At 35.1% G+C, this 13,910-nt stretch overlaps 1 protein-coding gene across 1 annotated transcript in view; it reads left to right on the top strand.

Moving 5' to 3' along the window:
• The window catches only part of LOC134844989 (transformation/transcription domain-associated protein-like), an 87,094-nt gene extending 77,247 nt beyond the window's left edge, over positions 1 to 9,847 (top strand). The window contains exons 33-40 of the mRNA XM_063861817.1: positions 155 to 254; positions 1,683 to 1,881; positions 3,959 to 4,148; positions 5,767 to 5,874; positions 6,081 to 6,320; positions 8,568 to 8,783; positions 8,990 to 9,331; positions 9,575 to 9,847. Of these exons, the coding sequence (XP_063717887.1) occupies positions 155 to 254; positions 1,683 to 1,881; positions 3,959 to 4,148; positions 5,767 to 5,874; positions 6,081 to 6,320; positions 8,568 to 8,783; positions 8,990 to 9,331; positions 9,575 to 9,781 (1,602 nt within the window). The 3' untranslated portion in view covers positions 9,782 to 9,847. The remainder of the gene's footprint in view (positions 1 to 154; positions 255 to 1,682; positions 1,882 to 3,958; positions 4,149 to 5,766; positions 5,875 to 6,080; positions 6,321 to 8,567; positions 8,784 to 8,989; positions 9,332 to 9,574) is intronic.
• Positions 9,848 to 13,910: the final 4,063 nt, after the last annotated feature.

Below are 13,910 nucleotides of genomic sequence, written 5' to 3'. Positions count from 1 at the left end.
ATTCTCAGCAGACCGAAAAAGTTTGCCTTTTTTTGACAGCTCTCGAAAGGATTTAACTTAACAATTTTATGTGCAAAATAAAATTGTCAATATCGTCAGATTTAATGCTATTGTTGTTGAAGTGACTGCAAATAAATCATGCTATGTGGTTTAGGTTCAGACTCTTCCCAGGCCATGGTTTGAACCGGTGATGGAGAAACTAAACGAACTTCTCAAGGAGCAGTTAGACATTGCCTTCCAAAATTCAGCTGCTGGTAATTTAAGTACAGTTATTGAGAAGGGACATATAAGAGTGTCATTGCTGACTCTAGTTAATTAGTGGATCAATTTTTTTTGACAGCTCGAAACTATTATTATGTTGTCAGGATATTTGCCCCTGAACAAATGGCCTCATGCCAACTTGTCCGATACTAATTTGCCCTACAGGGCAAATTAACCTATGCCAACTTGCCCTATATGACATTTTGCCTTACGCCGCTTTGCCTCATCACACTTTTATTCGATTCTTTGATGTTCAAATTGGGGACCTGCGAGTACTAATGTAGACAGACTCAACTGGTTTTTAGATAATCTAATTGAAAATGATATAAGCTGAACGTCCTGAGCGACACATAAAGAGCCCTTGAAACAGAATGAAACAATGGTATCCTCCCATTTTGCGTCACAGTTTACCATTTCATTCGTAAACATCCAACATGAATACTTGATTCAAATTACGAATGCTCATTTTTGACCCTTACGATTTCACAAAAAAGCAAACAACAAAAACTACTGAGCACTGGAGATGTGATTATAGTTCACACAAATGCCACAACGGTTGTCACAGCAATGATGAACTGATATCAACCAAAAATGAGCACAGCCACGATTTTAGACCTGAAAAAATTGAGGCAAACCAGATCATGCATCAGATGAAAAAGGCCACGCACCAAATTGTACCTATCAATAAATGTATAATTGCGACTTGTCTCCAGGAAGTAACAGATGAAAAAGCAGTACAATCAATGTTCTTTGCCCAGTCGTGCAGAAAAAACTGAACCGCCAGAGACAGAATTTGGTCCCATCCTTGCCAATCATTAAAGACAGGCCTTTTTTAATTCCAACGGAATATACTGATTTCTGTTTATTCGACAGTGAGTAATGAATCCTGAACGTATTTTAGTTTTTCGTGACAGGGATAATGTTATTGTCCTTCGATATGACTATTGTTTTTGGCTTTGCGAGGGTTCATTCAAAATTTGCCCGATGCAACTTAACTAGCTTTATACTATACTTATTCATTTTAGTGCATTTTACTCAGCTTGCATTTATGCTCGAATCGCGAACAAAACAGAACAGTCATATTCAACATTCCTCAAAGCCACCTTTTTAATCATTAAGCCAACATTATGTTCGGTGAGGATATCAAAGAATCGGTCAATGTTTTATTTCTAAAATACCTGGTCTGGGGCAAGTTGACTTGGGGCGAAGTTACATGTAACCAAAATTATCATAACTAAGTGCAATGGAAGAAAACATAATTTGATATTTCAGAAACCTCAGTTCTAATCAATTCTTTTTCTTATTTGTTTTGCAGGTACAAAGAACTAACGATTGACTTGAAAATTGATGAGAAAAAATAGATTGAATGGTTATATTGTTGGTTTTTGAGCCTGAAAACTGCAACGGATTGGTCTGTTTAGTATCGAGAACACCTCTGTCACTTAGTACTGTGGCTTCAATCAACAACATTTTGTCTCTCTTCAATGAAGATGAGGATGATACTTCTTCGTCAAATTACACGCAGCCGCCAATACATCAGGAATTCTTTCTCCAATACAAACATCTAGATCCACAATTCATAGATTTGAGAGATCTCATTACGAAGGATTTTGATTTCAGGTTACTGCAGTTTAAATGATATTTTTACTCTGTTTGAAGTACTGGAACTGCAAAAGCTTTAGTAGTGGCATGAAAGATGGTAAAATTTTTAGAGTTTGCGAAATCTTTTATTTGTTTGATAACGTCAAAAATGAAAGCTGGTGTTCTTACAATTTGTTGTTCCGACCACTTAAACCCTTGCAATCGTTATTCGAATCATAATGAAAAACTTTAAGAGTACAGAAAAAATTACTTGAATTTTGTGATTTTAAGAGTCGATGAGCGTAGTTCAGACTCCTATATAGTTCGCGATTATTTTTTTTCGTTTTTTGAGAAAAGTCTTAAAGATTGTTCAGGCTCAAATTTACTTTTTTTGCTGTTTGATTTTTAATTAAGTGCAGTTCATTTTACTTTGTTAAAAGGAAGGCAAACCTTTATTGAACAGCAAAAGTGTAAAGGTCACGAAAAACGTGATCGACTTCTAGTTCGGAAAGTGGATTAAAATTTCAGACTTCCAGCCAGGGGCGGATTTTTCTCGAGGGTGGTGGGAGGAATTTCTCGAAAATTTTGTCGACCTTTTTTTGGTCCATCAAATTGGTTTTTTGAGCTCTCCCAAAGCACTCAAAAGATTGTGTCTTGGCCAAATTTTTTGCGCAGTAGCAAAAATTTTTGAAAAAATGGGCCAAAAAAGGCATTTTTTGAAAAATTTTGACCAAAACCTGCGTTTTTTTTGGCGCGCTCTTCACCTCAAAATTAGTATATATTGGCGCCAAAGGCTTCTTAATAAAGTTTTTAGGGGCCGTCAGCCAAAAATGAATATCTCAAAATAGTAAAAAGGGGGACCCTTGGGGTCGGCAGTGGGTCGAATCCCTGAGGGAAGAGGGCGTCCCCACCCCTAAATCCACCCCTGCTTCCCGGCGAAATAATTTTTTTATTGGTTCAGTTGTCTCAATAAGTTCAGTTGTTGGGTAAATTTATCAAAAAATGTCAGTTATAAATTTTTCTCGAATTTCAGAGTTTTAAGGGCATCTATTTTTTTCTTGTGCGAGCTATTGTTTTTTCTTGTGAAATAAACAAATCAGTATTTTTTGACTCGTTCATTGGCTCTTTTCCAACTGTCTGTTGGCTTTGTTTGTTGAAAATTTTGAGCAAATAAAGCGAGCGAGCAGGTCTATAATTCGGAAATTAGGCATAAAAATTTCATATAACTTCAAAACTCTAAATTTTTCAAGCGTTTTTCTGCACATTCTTGACAAAAATCCTAAAAACAAAAAAAATGTTTTGATTTTCTAAAAGAAATCTTTTGATGAGTTTTTTGGTAAACGTTGTTGTCAAATATGGGGTTTTTACTTTAACCATTGAATGTAACATTTTGCTAGGCTTTCGTTCAGATCCGCTCATTGCCGAACGAGGGAATGTAGTGAGTACTCTTTTATAGGTCTTAGTGATTTTTTCTAAGATTTGTGAACGTAATGAGTACTATTATATAGGTCTCGATGTTTTTGTAAGGAAAATATTTTAAAGTTAGTTCACGTTCAGTTAAGATTTTTCTTGTTTTTACTGTTGATTTTTTTTAAAGTTCACCTCATTTCTTTTGTTAAAAGGAAGGCAAACTCCACTGTTTGACACAAAAAATGGTAAAGGGTACGAAAAACGTGATCAGCTTCTACTTTCCAAAATTTAATTTAATTAGCAGCTCACCCAGTGAAAAAAACTCACCTATTAATCTAGTTTTCACAAATTGGGTAATTTTTTTATCAAAAAAGGGTCGAACATAAATTGTTCGTGAAATTAAGAGAGCTTCAAGGGCATATATTTTTTATTTAAAGTTAGCTAGTTGATGTTTTATCAAAAACAAGTCAGTTTTTTTCCTGTTTCTTTGCGTTCATTACTCGTTCATTCCTTGCGTCAGATCTTTTTTTGTTGTTGTTGTCGGAACTTTCTTTGCTACTTGCACAGCAACCGGCTATCCGTTTTTGTATTTGATTTAGACACGCAAAGACTTCAAGTGATGTAAAATTTTTCAAAACTCGTTAAAAGTTGTTCCACTCGAAAATCATTAGTAGCTCGTACCAATGCCTTAAACTATATTTTTCAGCGACCCCCATAGTGCGAGACTGCTTTCCCTGATTAACAAACTCCGAAAATGGATCGCAATCTTCGAGACTAAAGTCAGAAGGAACTGCAGTTCGAACTCGTTCCTCATGGGCAGAAAGTGCAGATTTCTCAACAACTTCTCGGTCGAAACGGCCGAAGTGGAAGTGCCTGCTGATTTCTACACTACAAAGGTAAACTTATGTGTTTGATATTGATGTAGGCTTAGGTTTGATTTCTCAAAATGCTAATAAAACGGGTTCGATGTTTTTTTAAAGTCAAGAGTTGTTGGGCTGTGAGTTCCTGTCTAATAAAAAAAGGTATTATGAAAAAATTATTGGGATCGCATTTTTCAATTTTTTTTGAGACGCTTTGAAAAATTTTTTCTCATTTTTCATAAGTGGTACTGATTTATCAAAAAGTGGTACCAATGAAAATTCCGCGCACTCCCCTGTGTGCGTGCATAATCCCCTAGTCTCTTTTTTACCTTACCCCCACTTTCTACAGCCTTCGAAAGATTGTATGGGGGGATTTTTTGACCCATATTTTTGGAATTTTCACTTTTTGTCAAAAACTACCCTCAGAAATCGGAAATTTGGATTTCAATGGATACAACAGGTTGTGGAAAGCTCCCCTGCATCAGCGGCTACGCCCATTTTTTTTAACATAAAAAGCTATGACCCTCGGAAAAGTCAAATTTTCGAATTTTTGACTTTTTTGAAATTTTTTCACTTTTCTCAAAAACCACCCTCCCGAATTTGAGATATTGGTTTCATTGTGTAGAACGGTTGTTGGAAGCTTTGCTGTATAAGCGGTTACGCCTAAAGTTTTTTTAAAACAACAAGTTATGATCCTCGGAAAAGTCAAAGTTTTGACTTTTCTCGAAAACTACCCTCCCAAATCTGAGTATTGGTTTCAATGGGAAGCTCCCCTGCGTAATCAGTTACGCCCATTTCTTACACCAAAAGTTACGACCATCGGAAAAGTCAAGGTTTGATTTCTTGTTCGTTTTTTGAAACTTTTTGACTTCTCAAAAACAACTCAATCTGATATCAAGGGTTTAGTCGAGGCAACAGGTTGTGAGAAGCCTCCGTGCATAAGATGGACATGGAGGAAAAATTGAGGGTAAAATAAGGTGTTATGAAAAAGCATGGGACTAGAACAAGGGAACAGCCTTGGGGGTGGTGTTTGCTTGAAACTTCAACGACGAAAACAGAGGTGAAAACCATTTAGTGCTCACTAGACTTTCTGTTCTGATGTGAAATTCTGTGATTGTGAATATATTGTGCACAATTCTTCGTTTTTTCAGAAACTCGTTTTGTTTGCGCACAACAAGAAAAACCTCAATGGTTGCAAAATCAGGCTAGCTGGGTTTTAAATTACTTTATTTTTTTTTTCAGGAGGGTGGGGCGGATTTTCAAAACATTTTCGAAGAATTTGTCGACCTTTTTTATTTTTGGTCGACCAAATTGATTTTTCCGGCATTCCCAGGATGCTATAAAGACACAACTTTGACTAAATTTTTTGGGCCCGTTTTGGCTTTTTTTTGGAAAATTGAGACTAAAAAATTGCAATAAGGAAATATTGGCGCCAAAATTTAAGGGTTGGTCGGCCGAAAATGAATATCATAAACTAATACCCAAGGGGGACCCCTTGGTTCTTTCGTTAGTGAGGGGGTCGTCCATTCCTGCTGCCCCCCCCTTAAATCCGCCCCTGGCTACAATCCTATTTGTTACAGCTGCTTCAATTTCATTGTCTGTTTTACTTGTGATTTTCCTTCAGATACTGCATATCATCAGTTTTGATATTTAGAATACGAGCTACTCCCTGAAAGTGTCTCGCTTTCTACCCCGAGTGGAGGTCAAATTAATAAACAGACAGATCATCAGGCGCATTTTCATCAGGGCGTCCAACGGAAAGGTAACCAACTTTCTCTACACGAAAAGTGTTTTCCAGTTTGATTTTTGAATAGATATTTATTTACGTAAGGGGAATTTGCGTAATTTACATTAAATAAAATTTAACTTAAAAAAAGTTTACTTCCTTTGTGTTTTGACGATTTAGAGATTAATATAGTTATCGTTTTCTTAGCGGAATTAAATGTAATAATGTTGTGTAATTGACAGGTGTTTGGCTATCGAGTATTGTTTTCCGAGGACTCCAACAAGCAGTCTTCGTTTGGCTACACAGACGAGAGAATAGCCCAGCTGATGCGACTGATGCAGAGCTATTTTCTGGACAAGAGGAAAGAGACTGCGAGACGGCTGCTCTGTGTGACCCCTCCCGCATTCACCACTTTCGCTCCTAACTTGAGACTTTATATGGACGACTGTTCTTCGAAGAGCCTATTTGATATTTACAGACAGGTCAGAGTCATTTCGGAATGTTCACCTGGGGGGGGGGGGGGGGGTTTCCTGAACGATGAGAGAATCAGAAAAAGAATTGAGATGAGATGAATTTGTGTGAACTGACTAAATCTTACAACAATTTGAACTGATTGAATTCCGTTGTTTGGTTAAGTAAAATTCCCAAAAACCTATGATTGTCTGCCATGCGATTGAATCATGGTTGAGGGATTTATAAAAAGCATGGAATCTGTAGGAAACATTTAGTCAACAAAACTTTTGACTGTAACAGAATCCATTCTACTGCGTTTTTGGTCTTCTGAAAACATTGCAGGACCCATTTTTCATACTTGCTTTTTCAAGAGACCGACCATTAATTTTTTTTCGTAGTTTTCTGAAGACTCTTGTATAGTTTCTGGTGTTTATTTATTTATTTTTTCAGTACTGCGTTTTTGGTCTTCTGAAAACATTGCAGGACCCATTTTTCATACTTGCTTTTTCATGAGACCGACCATCAATTTTTTTTTGTAGTTTTCTGAAGACTCTTGTATAGTTTCTGGTGTTTATTTATTTATTTTTCAGTACCGCTTTTTTGGTCTTCTGAAAACATTGCAGGACCCATTTTTCATACTTGCTTTTTCAAGAGACCGACCATCTATTTTTTTCGTAGTTTTCTGAAGACTCTTGTATAGTTTCTGGTGTTTATTTATTTATTTTTTCAGTACTGCGTTTTTGGTCTTCTGAAAACATTGCAGGACCCATTTTTCATACTTGCTTTTTCATGAGACCGACCATCAATTTTTTTTCGTAGTTTTCTGAAGACTCTTGTATAGTTTCTGGTGTTTATTTATTTATTTTTTCAGTACTGCGTTTTTGGTCTTCTGAAAACATTGCAGGACCCATTTTTCATACTTGCTTTTTCATGAGACCGACCATCAATTTTTTTTCGTAGTTTTCTGAAGACTCTTGTATAGTTTCTGGTGTTTATTTATTTATTTTTTCAGTACTGCGTTTTTGGTCTTCTGAAAACATTGCAGGACCCATTTTTCATACTTGCTTTTTCATGAGACCGACCATCAATTTTTTTTTGTAGTTTTCTGAAGACTCTTGTATAGTTTCTGGTGTTTATTTATTTATTTTTTCAGTACTGCGTTTTTGGTCTTCTGAAAACATTGCAGGACCCATTTTTCATACTTGCTTTTTCATGAGACCGACCATCAATTTTTTTTCGTAGTTTTCTGAAGACTCTTGTATATTTTCTGGTGTTTATTTATTTTTTTTTCAGTACCGCTTTTTTGGTCTTCTGAAAAAAAATTGCAGGACCCATTTTTCATACTTGCTTTTTCAAGAGACCGACCATCTATTTTTTTCGTAGTTTTCTGAAGACTCTTGTATAGTTTTTGGTGTTAATTTTTTTTGAGGCAATGATCTGATAACTACAGAAGTTTAATCATACATATTAATGCATTTTTTGTTGCATTTAGATGTATGTGCACTTTTTGAGTTCAATTCAAGTTCATTTGGTAGAAGGTAGTTGAAATGCTTTCTCCATTGTCAAAAATATGTCGATTATATTTTTCTGAAACTCAAAGAGCTTTTATTAAGGCCATATGTTTTTAAGAGTAATGAACGTAGTGAGTACTCTTATATAGGTCTTGCTATTTTTTTTCAGGAAAAAGTCTTGAAATTTGTTCACGCTCAATTTGGATTTTTCGCGGTTTGACTTGTGATTTCTTTTTAAGTTCAGTGCATTTCTATTGTTAAAAAGAAAGCAAACTCCAATATCGAACAGGAAAAGTGTAAAGGTCAGGAAAAACGTGATCGACTTCTGATTTCGAAAATGGAAATTAATTATCAGATTTCCCAGCGAAATAAAAGTTCTAGGTATTGAAAAAGTTTTCTCAAGCTGGGTTAATTTTAACAAAAAAATGTCCTTCACAAATTGTTATACAAATCCAAAGAGCTTTAAGGCCATCTATTTTTTTTCGAAATTCAAAAATTGAAGATTTTTGAAAAACAAGTGTTTTTTTTTCAGTTTCCTTGCGTTCATTACTCTTTTCAGACTGTCAGTTGGCTAGGTTTTTCTTTGAAATTTTTTGTCGAATTTTTTTTCATAGAGTCAATACAAGTGAAAAACAAGTCAATACTTTTTTTGTTTCCTTACATTCATTGACTATTTTCCAACTGTCTGTTGGATATGTTTTTAAAGTAAGATCAAATATCTTCTGCTCAATATTGGCTGCAAATAAGACTTTCCGACTATTCCAGGCACAGTTGAGTAAGGGCATGGATCCGCACAGTCCAATTAAGGCATACTTTGAACAGATGTTCCATAGAGGACTGGCAAACAGCAGCAGTGCAGATGCCCACCTGGCCAAAGTGTTTTCTGGCATCCAGAGCAACCTCGTGCCAAAATCGAGACTGAGAGAGTGGGCAATTACCACTTATGAGGATCCAACTGATTACTTCACCTTTAGAAAACATGTAAGTAGAAATAATACTTTCTGCTCCTACGAAATATTTAGTGTAATGAAAACTACTGCGAATTCAAAATTGCGAATTTCAGCAGAAATAGAATTATTGTGAGAAAATGTCGTCCCTGCAATATGTCGCCTCTAATTGGCGTTCATGTGGGCCAAATTAATTTCAAATTATCGCAAACAGTTTGGGTATCGAAGGTTTATTTTCAGTTCATCGGGCATTTATCAGTGCAATCAGTGTTGCAATACATTCTCAGTCTTATTCCTCCCGACTTGCAGTCGATGGAGATCACGAGGAAGACTGGGTTTCTAATCCCAACTGCTGTGACCTTCCGCAACCATTCTCCCACCTCCGCCCACACTCCACCTGACCTATGTTTGCGGTTAACACCGAACGTGGTTGACCTGATGGGACCCTTGGGGCTGACTGGATCCTTCTTCCAGAACTTTCTAGCAGTTTGTTTCTCACTCGTGGATCCACATTGTAAATTTGAGGCTTTTCTGGCAGCTATTCTACAGGATGTGTTGGTGTTGGAAGATAGAAATCTTTTGGTGAGTTTTTCATCTTGAGTATTTCTTAAAAGTAGTTCGAAATAGTGTTTTTAATGAGATCAGCTTTTACAGAAGTTCAAAATCCCAATAAAATGTTTAAAATGCTGATGAATCTTTTTTTTTTGAATATTTGATGATACAACAAAAACAATCGATAAAATTCAAATCAATTGTTAGCTTTTGAGAAGTTTTTGGCCTTGATAGGTAAATGAATGAGCGGCTCACTCCCAAGTTCATTTTTAGGGCTGGAACGAAAATACACCGAACGAAGTGCTTCTTCAACAACGAGACAGCGCAATTAAAGCGGCTATAGTCAGATTGCATTCAATGGCCGAGTCAGTGCCCGCAGCTCACGTCAATTTGAAAAACTTGATTTTAAAAAACGTTTTCAACTCCGAAGTCGGAAATAATCTCCCCAAATGCAGCCCTATCTGGATTCCTTGGTTCTGAAAAACTTCTAATTATAATCTTATCTTTAATTACAAACTTTGAATTATTGTTGTTATTTGTTAGATTGAAAATTTAGTGTTGACGAATTAGAGTATAAAACAATCAGCATACGCCTAGAAGTAAGCTTCGTAAAAGGTATTTTCTCAAACTTTTTGCTTCTTATTAAATTCAATTTTTTTCTTACTTAAGCCGTTGTTTTTAGGAAACGATTTTTTTATACAAGCCAAGCCTAGTGTCTTAATACGGTATTCACTCAATTTCTTCAGCCGAAGTCGAAAATAAAGGTGTCCATTATTTGCTGGCACTTTTGCACTTTTATATTTGTTTGACTCCATAGCATCATATTTTCGATTTTATGGATTTTAATTAGTTTTTTTGAGAAGCTTTTGACAATTTTTGGACTATTCGCAAAAACATAGATTGATTTATTTTGTCGATTTGTAAAAAAGGGACAACAATAGAGAGACCGCTTCTCACTTGTGTGTCTTGATGATATTCCGGTGGTCTATGTTTACTTCACCAGATATTCTACGACCTTCGAAAATTTCAGTGGAGGGATTTTCGATCCATTTTTTTGGACTCGAAAATTACGTTAATAAATCTTAAAGGGGATTAAAGGTTTATTAAAACGAGCGCGATGTTGCAATTGTTCCAGAATAAGCTGCTACGCCTTTATTTTCGTAGAAAATGAGTTTTGGCCTGAAGTTTCGACCGTTTTTTGGAAGCGTTTTTTCTTTTCTCAAAAACTACCCTGACAATTCTGAGGTTAATTTCTAATCGAATGAAAAAGTTATGCGAATATCCTCTGCACAATAGCCAACCTAATTTTTTGATAAAAGAAATATCACTAAAAATCTACAATTATGTAATTTTGCTCATTTTTTGGAAATTTTTCTTTTTTCGAAACTTACCATGCCAAATCTGAGATGAAAAGGATTAATCAGCAAAAAGTTTGAAGCCATTTATTATCCTCTGCACAATAGCCACCCTAATTTTTTGATGAAAGAAATATCGCTGTAAAACCTACAATTATGTAATTTTGCTCATTTTTTGGAAATTTTTCTTTTTTCGAAACTTACCATGCCAAATCTGAGATGAAAAGGATTAATCAGCAAAAAGTTTGAAGCCATTTATTATCCTCTGCACAATAGCCACCCTAATTTTTTGATGAAAGAATTATCGCTGTAAAACCTACAATTATGTAATTTTGCTCATTTTTTGGAAATTTTTCTTTTTTCGAAACTTACCATGCCAAATCTGAGATGAAAAGGATTAATCAGCAAAAAGTTTGAAGCCATTTATTATCCTCTGCACAATAGCCACCCTAATTTTTTGATGAAAGAAATATCGCTGTAAAACCTACAATTATGTAATTTTGCTCATTTTTTGGAAATTTTTCTTTTTTCGAAACTTACCATGCCAAATCTGAGATGAAAAGGATTAATCAGCAAAAAGTTTGAAGCCATTTATTATCCTCTGCACAATAGCCACCCTAATTTTTTGATGAAAGAAATATCGCTGTAAAACCTACAATTATGTAATTTTGCTCATTTTTCGGAAATTTTTCCTTTTTTCGAAACTTACCATACCAAATCTGAGATGAACAGGAATAATCCGCAAAACAAAAAGAGGAACAGTTCTCATTGCACAAGCAGCTACACCCCAATTTTGTAGAAAATAAGTTTTGAACTTGTAAAAAGTCTTTTATTGAAATCTATACCGTTTTTCAGAGACTTTTCTCGAAAGCTAAACTGCCAAACTATGATTAAGGGTGCAATCAAAATAGTTTCTGCTAGGAAATTTCTCTGTAAAGCGTCTACCTAATTTTTATAGAAATGTTGGATTTTTATTAATTCGGAATTTGTCCATCTCGACAATTACGGTGCCAAACCTGAGACTAGGTTCAATGGAGAGAACAAGCTGTAAGTATATCCCCTGCATGAGCATTTTTCTTTTTCAATTTTGGCGTGGGCTCCGTTATGCACTTTTTGACCCATTTTTGTAGAAACCCAATCTTAAACATTTTGACACACTTTGAGTATAACACATTACCATTCGCGTCAGTACTAGAAAGTAATAAAACTTTTGTAAAAAGGCCATGGCGCAGTTACTAGGACGATTGACTTCAAGTATCTAGGTCGGGTGTTTGATTTAAACAGACAACTACAAGAAGAAAAAGACACTCAAGCTCTCCTTAAAGACGTTCAGTTTTCTGCCATGATTGATATTTTTGTATGACCTTATTTTTGTTTAAACTGGAATTTAAACATTCTGTTTTTTTTTATCACAAGGTTTCCTAGAAAATTGTGACGGCCCCGTTTGTCCTTTTTCGGGATGACTCCGCTAGGTCCCTCTTTTTAGAGTCACGGCGTTGCTCACTCTGAATGATTGTAATGAAGAATATAGGTATTCGGGATGTTTTTTAATCATTTTCAGGAAAAACTCTTGAAATTTGTTCACGCTCAATAATAATTTTTCGCTGCTTGAGTTCTGATTTTTTTTTAGAAGTTTGGTTTTTTATTGTGAAAAGAAAGACAATTTTTACTATCAAACATAAAATATGTTAAAGGTTGATTTCTAGTTTAGAAGGTGGATTTTTTTGACACCTTGATGCAGTTTTCTCGAAATGCAATTTTTTTTTCGGAAGAGCACAAAACTTGAAGTTTCCATGAAAATTAAAAACTTCGAAGCCATTCATTTTCAAAAAATTGAAGTTTTTTCGTTGCGTTTATTACTCTTTTCTGATTTTGATAATTAGGTTGAAAAAAAAACGAGAATGTGGTATCAATTCTTATTTAAATTTAAATTTTTCAGTAAATTTAAAATTTTTTAAAATGTTTACTTCATGAAAGCTATAGAAAGGCATGGTTTTTTCTCGAACACGTGAAGGTTTTAAGTTTAGAACGAAAAAGAACACTTTTTTAGCTTAACTTTAAATTCTATTTTCAAATTCTAAAACTGAAAAGCTTTTAATTGGGGTAAAACTAGAAAATGGTGACATTTTGGCCTTTTTTGTCAAAAATTAAAACATCAAAACGGTTTTTCTTAAAAAGAAAGGAGAACATTTTCTAGAGTCAACCATATGAACGGTTCTTAACCAAACCATCAAAAATAAATGGCATCAAAGATAACTAAAAGGCCAAATATACTGGGATTAGTAGCGGTGTCAAAGGAGTTTCTACTTATGAATCAGCAGTCAACTTAGCCGCCAAGTTAATAACTTTTTCAACTACCGTTATTTTTTGAGTTTCACCTCGATCATCGTGAGTTTCCGGATTAGTAACTTATGTCTCAATAGTTTCCTGGCGTTCATCTTTGTCTTCATTTTCCTGGCCAACAACTCCAACATCTTGAGTGCCCTGACTTTCACCTCCTGCGACTTTAGTTCTCCCGTTTCATGGATTATCAATATATTGTTGGCTCATTTTTTTTCTGTGCTTTCGTTTGGATTGGTTAGAATTGACCCCGGAGCAGCATGTGAACAAAAAGCAGCATGGCAAGCAAAAATAGAATGAGTCATTACCACGTTTTTCAACATTTCTCAAAGATGGACTTAAGCAATGATGAATTCGATGAATGCACGGTAAGTATTTCTAAGAAAGAAATCATTCATTATATTTTGACAACGTGCATGGTTTTTCTCAATTACGAAAATACATAGGGATTAATGTTGTTCTTATAGGAAATATACTTTTTTTTGTGAAAAATTAGCATTGCAGCAGTTAGACCTGTGTCGTTGGATATCAGCGCCTCAAAACCTACAGCTCCTGTTTTGCCCTTAGATGCTCAAACGCTTGAATCTATTAGTCTTTGGCTCGCTTGAAGAGCTCTTTGATAAAGTTCGCGTTTTCTGCTGGCTTTTTAGTAGGTTAAATTGAGATTTGCATCAAACAGAATTTAAGCTGAATTGACTTCTGATTACCTTAACGGTTTCAAAATTCCGAACTGTAAAAACCCCACAAAAACTTTGACCTTCAAACTGAGCAATCGATCATCCTAGAGACCCCAAAAATGAAAAAACTAAAAGCATTGAGTTTTTACTAAATCAGAAATCACTAATATGAAACAGCAAAAGCTTTGACTCACATTTTAATTACACGCAGTAGTACATTTGTTCCAAAATAGGAAA

The sequence above is a fragment of the Symsagittifera roscoffensis genome, chromosome 4 (assembly GCF_963678635.1).
Source record: "Symsagittifera roscoffensis chromosome 4, txSymRosc1.1, whole genome shotgun sequence".
Taxonomy (NCBI): domain Eukaryota; kingdom Metazoa; phylum Xenacoelomorpha; order Acoela; family Convolutidae; genus Symsagittifera; species Symsagittifera roscoffensis.
The sequence above is the reverse complement of the archived record's forward strand: the minus strand, read 5'-3'. Positions and strand labels throughout refer to the sequence as shown.